General features: G+C 60.5%; 1 protein-coding gene across 1 annotated transcript in view; it reads left to right on the top strand.

Moving 5' to 3' along the window:
- Window positions 1–3199: 3199 nt before the first annotated feature.
- The window catches only part of PLCD4 (phospholipase C delta 4), a 37410-nt gene continuing 33087 nt past the window's right edge, over window positions 3200–7522 (top strand). Inside the window, exons 1-5 of the mRNA XM_075069836.1 lie at window positions 3200–3254; window positions 4571–4729; window positions 4976–5204; window positions 5576–5705; window positions 6962–7193. Coding sequence (XP_074925937.1) covers window positions 3230–3254; window positions 4571–4729; window positions 4976–5204; window positions 5576–5705; window positions 6962–7193 — 775 coding nt within the window. The 5' untranslated portion in view covers window positions 3200–3229. The remainder of the gene's footprint in view (window positions 3255–4570; window positions 4730–4975; window positions 5205–5575; window positions 5706–6961; window positions 7194–7522) is intronic.

The following is a 7522-nucleotide window of genomic DNA, read 5'->3' on the forward strand; positions in this document are numbered from 1 at the left end:
GGTGCTCTGTGCTGCGGCCTCCGTGGCCATCTGGGCACTGGCAGCTCCAGGGGCTCTCCCAGTTCCCCCCTTCTTCGGCTACAGGATCTGTCTCTCAGAGGTGCTCAGCACCCACCAGCCATGGCACTGCTGGCACTCAGCACCGTGGGGGATCGGGCCCTGGGTCTCTTGCCACCCTTCCCAGCTTCTCAGGCAGGAGCTGCTGCCCCTGGGAGCCTTGATGCCCAAATGCCATGGTGATGGGCCTTTCACAGCTTACTAGCATTTTCCACAGGGTGGCAGGGACCGTGCCACCTTCTGAGGGGGAGAGCAGGGGTCAGTCCAGATCCCTGGGGGTGGATGATTGCCCTTCTCCAGCCGCTTCCATCTAAGGATCCCAAAGTACATTGATGCACTCAGCTTCCCACAGCCTGCCACAAGCGGGGGAAACTGAGGCACAGGGCAAGGAAGGGACTTGCCAAGGTCCCGGTGTGAGTCTGTGGTAGCCTGGAATGGAAACCAGGCAGCCCGACTCCCACGTGGTGCCTAAGCAGGGCTCAGAGCAGCCCCCGCAGGACGCTCGCGCTCCCCATATAGGTGGGCTCAAATCCCCGCAGTGCCTGTTGGCCAAGCCGTTTGCAGTGCTCTTGTGTCCTAGGACAGCATGGCCCCATCCTCCTGGAGGGCTGGGTGCTGGCTGGGGCAGCGACCTCACCCTGGCTCTCTGCAGGGTTTTGCAGTCAGCAGCCAAGGCCCCCGAGCTGCAGAGGGCCCTGGGGTCACCTCATCATGCAGCAGTTCACTAGCCCTCACCCCTACCCCCAGGTACCCCCTGCTCACAGGGACGGCTGCTTGGCAGCACCTCCCATTTCTCTGCACTCTGGTGGGAGAGATTTACCCAGCCCCCTCCATGCCAGCCCAGCCATGTTCCCGCCCTCTGGCCCCCACCCAGCAGCTCCATCCCCTGCGAATACCTGCCAGCAAACCGTGATCAAAGTGGGAGCCTTTGCTCTGCCCTGTCCTCGCCCCTCCAGACCCTGCAGCAGCTGGAAACCCCCCTGGCTCTGCTGGGGCAGCGAAGTGAAATCCATGGGGCGCTAGGGAGTTCCTCCCACGGTCCCCCAGCCAGCTCTGGTTTTTTCCTGCACGGCAGGACAGCGGTTCTTGCTGGTCATGCACCGGTGGGAGGAGACGCTCTGACCTGTGACCCTTGCAGGGAGGGTGAAGGCTGAATGACTGGCAGGGGGACTGGATCTCATCGGGCCCTGTGGGTGCGGGGGGAGCCAGGGCCTTGGGGCACCCTGGCGTTGGGCTCTGCTGAGGGCCCAGAGGAAGGCCAGGTGGGAGTGAGTGCTGTCTCGCTCCCGTGCTTGCCTGCGGAGAGCAGGGTGAAGGGCCTGTGTCCCCAGCCCAGAGAAGGCCTGCAAAGAGGCAACACCGAAGGGCCCAGGAGCAAGCCCAGATCAGAGACAGTGGCCCAGCTTCCCGGTTGAGCTTGTGTTGTGTAAGCCCCTTCCCAAGGCGCCAGGCGAGCCAGGGAGTGGAGGCCGCCACAGCCCTGGTTCAATCACCTCATCAGGTGGCTGGGGCACTACATGCGCGTGAGTGTCAACCTGGCAGATGCCACACCAGGGGTGTGCTCAGCAATGACGTTGACCAAGCCATAGGACACGGGGGAGGGAGAGCTCAGTGGTTTGAGCACTGGCCGCTAACCGGGATGTAGTTCATCTGGGGGCCACCCAGGATTGGGGCAAAATCGTATTGGTCCTGCTATGAAGGCAGGGTGGACTCAATGACCTTTTCAAGGTCCCTTTCAGCTCTAGGAGGTAGGTCTATCTCCTAAGTCCTGGTCTCCAGGGGCTCTCCAGCCAAGCCCCCACCTGGACCTTGGTTTGTCCTGCCCAGTAGCTCCTGAAAGCCTGGCCTGGGCTACTGGCCACTGATGGACCTGTCCGTCCATAGTTTATCTAGCTCCTTTTGAATCGTTAAGTCTTGGCCTTCACACACCTCTGGCAAGGAGTTCCCAGGTGACAGTGCATTGTGAAAAAATCTTCTTGTGGTGGTTTTAAACTGCTACCTATTTACACCCTGGGCTTTCCTGAATCCAGAGCTTACCGGGCCAGATGTGCAGCTGAGGGCTGAAGAGGTGACTGGGATGACTGAGGGACGGCAGGCCCTGACACCCCCATGCTGCTCTCGGGGCACCAGTCCTGTTTTAAACTCCCTGCCCTGCTTCCTGGCCTGGGGTCCCCCAGCTCTGCCAGTGCCCCTCACTCTGCCCAAACCCCTGATATTCCAGCCTCGGCTTCCAAGCTCTGCCGTGCCCCTCATCCTGACCACAACCCCTGATTTCAGTCCTGGGCTCCCCTCCCCAGCTCTCGTGGTGCCCCTCAGTCCCGACCTGCAGCTCCTGGTCCGCTTGGGTCCCTCTGCCCGTATGCGTGCCCCCAATCCCATGTGCAGCTCCCCCATGGCTGTAGCAACCTTGAGGTAGTACAGTCAGACAGCGGCAGATGAACCAGAGAACCGCTACTCGCACAGCCACTCTGTGCCCTGGGCAGCGGCCAAGGCCACGTCATCGGCTGGCAGCTGGGGGTTCAGAAGAACAGTGTGTGAGCTACACACAATGGGCCCATCAACGACCACAGGCGGCAACCAGGTGGGTGCCATCCACCGCGTACGGTTAACCAAGGAGAGTGCAGACTGGTTTGCAGGCCACGCCGCACAGGGCCTACGAGATAATGCAGGCTGCGTGCCTGATGGTGGCCACATCCTTGGTGGGCTCTGTACGAGTCACCCAGCCCAGCAGATCGCAGCCGTGGCCCAAGCTAACAACTGCAGGTGATTGAGGAAAGATGGAGCAACACGGCGTGGACTATCCGAGACAGGGGTGGCTGGCGTTGGAGGGTGGACTGGGCAGTCAGTCTGTGTGCACATAGGCTGGAATGCCGATGTCACAGCCGTGCTGTCCACCAGTGCCCTTATAAGGGTAATTTGTTGTTCACATGCCTGGAGTCCCGTTGTGTTATCATCCTTGTATGGTGTTATCCTGTCCTGTTGTGTTATATCATCCCCTGCTATTTCGCCTGAGCTCCCACAGTTTTTGCGGCAACCCGTGTCTGCTGCAGAGTGCCGTGGTGCCAGGGGGCAGGAGCTGGTGGGATAAGACAGGCAGACGTGACTCTATTTAATGACTCTGGTGTTTTCTCTTGCTAGATGCCCGTCGGGCCAAGCCCCTGATGACAGCCCCATGGCATTGCACCTCTACAGCCCCCGTGAGTGTCCCTGGAGCTTCCCCCAGGCTGAATGGTGTGTGGGCGGGGCAGGAGTGAATGACATGGGTTTGGGAGAGTCATGGAGGGGGGATCAGACCCAATCACAATCCTGCCAGCACTGGTGGGCGGGGGGACTGCCCCCTGTGGTGTCTGGGCCCCCTCCTTGTCCTGATCCCTGGGTCTGTGGGCCGTGGAGCTCGAGCGAACAGTGAACCTGAAACCGGGGCTAGATCGGTGCACGCCAGGCCGGAGGAGAGCTCAGAAAGCTGCGGCAGAGCTGGGCCAGCCAGCCAGCATCTGGGGCTCCCCGCGGTCACTCCTGGTGCGGGAAACTGGGCGAGCTACAGCACTTACCCCATGGCCACTAGGGTGACCAGATGTCCCAATTTTATAGGGACAGTCCTGATATTTGGGGCTTTTTCTTATAGAGGCTCCTATTAACACCCCCCGTCCTGATTTTTCACACTTGCTGTCTGGTCACCCTAGTGGCCACTAGCTCTCCCCGAGTGAGCTGATCCCTCCAGGCCAGACGGGGAGCAGGGCCCATACAGGAGAACAGAGGCCCCCTGGACATGGAACTACATCTCCCAGGAGGCACCCCGGCATAGGGACAGGTATTCCAGTTGGGGTCAGTCTGTTCCAAGGAGCTGCCCCAAATGTCCCCAGGGCCGCTCAAGGGCCAGGATCTTTGGGATGAGTCGAATTCCCCCAGGGCTACTCAGGGCGGGGTTCTTCACACCACGGGAGAGGAGGAGTCTCTGGGGCCAGATCCTCTGGTGTAAAACTGCTGATTCGGCCCGTTTGCACCGACTGAGGAGCTGGCCCCATGTGGCCCCATGTAACAGGAGAGTGCGGACTCTGAGCTCAGCCACCCTGGTGTGACTCTGGAGTGACCCTGCTCCTGAATCATTGTAACTATGGCCAAATTCTGCCCCCCACCCCTCCGCCTTTCGAGGTGCTGTGGCCATTGTCCTGTAGCTACAAGTGCATGTAGGTCTATCACGGACACCAAAGGGTTAACAGTGTGGTAGGTTTGCGCCAGTGACGCTGGTTGCATGATGGCGCAAGTGCCTTGCTCGGGCCCCATTTGTCATGCCCCTTTCAGAGGAGGCCGATAAGCCCCAATGGTCCCCTCAGGAGACCCCATATCACCGGGAAGCCGGCTGGGTCACGGGGGGCAGGTGTCAGCCAGCCAGCATGGTGTGCCTTGCGAGGGTGCTGGCCAAGGCGGGCGGCAGGGATGCACTCCCATGGTGAGTCACTGCCAGCGGTGCCGCTTCCCCAGTCTTCCCTCGCTGAGCACCCGCCTCCCACAGGCCTGCAGCTGGATGAGACCCTGGAGCAGATGCAGCAAGGGACTCTGATGCGGAAGGTAAAGTCCAAGAGCTGGAAGAAGCAGCGATGCTTCAAGCTGCAGGACGACTGCATGACCGTCTGGTACAAGTCCAAGAAGACTGGCAACACCAAGTATACCTGTGAGTACAGCCGCTGCTGTGTGCCAGCCCACTGGGCACTCAGTAGGGTTCAGAGTGAACGGAGTGCGTGGCTGTGTGCGCACAAACCAAGATGTGTGTCTGGTGGGTGTACAAACATGGGTATGTGCACGGTAGGTGTGTGGTTGTATATATGGGTGGTTAGGGGTGTGTGGGGGTGTGTGGGGGTGTGTGTGGTGCATGCAGTAAGGTGCCCCCTCTGGAGCCTGACCCATCCTTCCCTTCCAGTCTCCATCAGTGATGTGGAGACGGTGCGGGAAGGGCACCAGTCCGAGGTGCTGCAGAGCCTGGCTGAGGAGTTCCCCCCCGAGCACTGCTTCACCGTCGTCTTCCACGGGCGGCGCGGGAACCTGGACCTGATTGCCAGCTCCCCCAAGGAGGCGCAGTGCTGGGTCCGGGGCCTGCGCCGCCTGGTGGAGATCGTCACCAAGATGGACCAGCAGGAGAAGATGGATCAATATCCTTCCGCCGGCCTGGGCCCGAGCCCCAGCTCCACCTGCCCCCTCGGTGCCCTTCCACCCACGCAGAGGAGCAAAGCCAGGGGGCATGGCTGGGAGACACCCCTGTCAGCCTGGGGGAAGGCCTGCTTGCCTCGATGTCCCCTGGGTGTCTCCTCCCCAGTGGATGGGGAAGGGCCCCTGGGGCAGGGATGTGCCAAGTGCTCATGTCCTGGGGGCATTGGGAGCTGGTGGGCGTTTAGCTAGTTCAGTGAGGGGGGTACCACCAGTGCCCAGAGCCTATGGATGGCACCCGCCTGTTCCCCTCCCCTGCCTCAGGCAGGGAACTCTCAGCCCCCCGTCCCATCGCTTTCCTTAGCCCCCCCGGCAGGTGGATCTGCGACTGGTTCCACAAGGCCGATAAGAACAAGGACGGGCGCATGAGCTTCCAGGAGGTGCGGCAGCTCCTCAGGATGATGAACATGGAGATGAACGAGGACCACGCGCTGCGGCTCTTCCAGGTGGGCACCGTGCTGGGGGTGGGCCAAGCCGGGTGCCAGCCCTTTCCTTGCCTCCAAGGACTGGCCACCCCCACCCAAAGGCTGTTTTCAGAAGGAAGCCCTCTGATGGAGCAGGTCACAAGGGGCTGGTGGAAGGCCGGCCACTAGGGCTTTCTCCGGAGGGCAGGGTGAGGGGTCCTTGTGTCTCTGCTGGAGCCCACATGGGTCAAGCCAGCGATGGCCTCACTCTTCTCCCTCCCTCCCTCCCTCCCGCACACCTGGCATCACCCCCGCCTGGCAGCCAGCTGCAGAGGGCACACTCGATAGCTGCTTGGATTGAAATTGACTCCTTAGCTTAGCATCCATCCATCCACCTGTCCGCAACATCCATCCGTCCATCCACCTGTCCGCACCATCCATCCATCCATCCATCCACCTGTCCGCACCATCCATCCGTCCATCCGCTTGTACACACCATCCATCCATCCATCCATCCACCTGTCCGCACCATCCATCCGTCCATCCGCTTGTACACACCATCCATCCATCCATCCATCCATCCACCTGTCCGCACCATCCATCCCTCCATCCACCTGTCCGCACCATCCATCCATCCATCCATCCACCTGTCCACACCATCCATCCATCCATCCACCTGTCCGCATCATCCATCCGTCCATCCACTTGAATGCACCATCCATCCATCCATCCACCTGTCCGCATCCTGAGTCTATCCATCTGCACGCATCATCCAATCATCCCATCATCCACCTATCCACCTAATCACCCACCCATACTTCTGTACCCATCATCTGTCCATCCATCCACTGTCCCATCATTCATCCATCCGTCCACCATCCCATCATCCATCCACCCATCCTTCTGTACCCATCATCCATCCATCCATCCACCGTCCCATCCTCCACCTATCCACCCAATCATCCATCCATCCATCTGTACGAATCATCCATTCATCCCATCATCCACCTATCCACCCAATCACTCACCCATCCTTCTGTACCCATCCATCCACCATCCCATCATCCATCTGTACCCATCGTCCATCCCACCATCTCTTACCATCCATAACCCACAGAGCAAGGATGATAAATAAAGGCCAGCTCTCTCTGTGGGAGGTGGAGGTGATTTTGGTAGTGGCCCCACTCCTGACGCCCACAGGGTGGTCAGTGCTATGGGGCAGTCGGTGCCAGAGGCGGGGGGCCATGCACTGGCAGTGTCAGTCCTGCAGCCTCCCCCAGGCTCTACTCTCGCTGCAGAGGGCCGACAGGTCGGAGTCGGGGACGCTGGAGGGCGAGGAGTTCGTGCTGTTCTACAAGGCGCTGACGCAGCGAGACGATGTGCTGGGCGTCTTCCAGGCGTTCTCCCAGGACGGGAAGAAGCTGACCCTGCTGGAGTTGGTGGATTTCCTGCAGCAGGAGCAGCTGGAGGGGGAGAACACGCAGGAATTCGCCATGGAGCTGATTGCCAGATACGAGCCGTCTGAGAGTGGTGAGGGTCACAGGAGAGAGCAAGGGATGGAACCAGCCCCGGGGCCAAGGCAGCTCATTCCCTACAGGGCCCTGGCAGCTACACGGGGCTCTTGGCCTTTCCTGGGGATGGGGGATTCCCAGCCACCTTCCTCTCCCAGACTGGGAGCATGGGGCTCACCCTTTCCAGGATGGGGCCCCCGTATTCAAAGCCCAGTTTTCGTGATCCCCTTACAACTGCTATCACAGTAACAGTGAAAAGTGCATGGACACTGACGGTGCTGTGCCAGTGTGCCTGCCACGTGGATGTGTCTGGGGGGGGGACAGGGACCCCTGCAGGGGCCGGGCACG

This window comes from Chelonoidis abingdonii, chromosome 10 (assembly GCF_003597395.2).
Source record: "Chelonoidis abingdonii isolate Lonesome George chromosome 10, CheloAbing_2.0, whole genome shotgun sequence".
In the NCBI taxonomy this organism is placed as follows: Eukaryota; Metazoa; Chordata; order Testudines; family Testudinidae; genus Chelonoidis; species Chelonoidis abingdonii.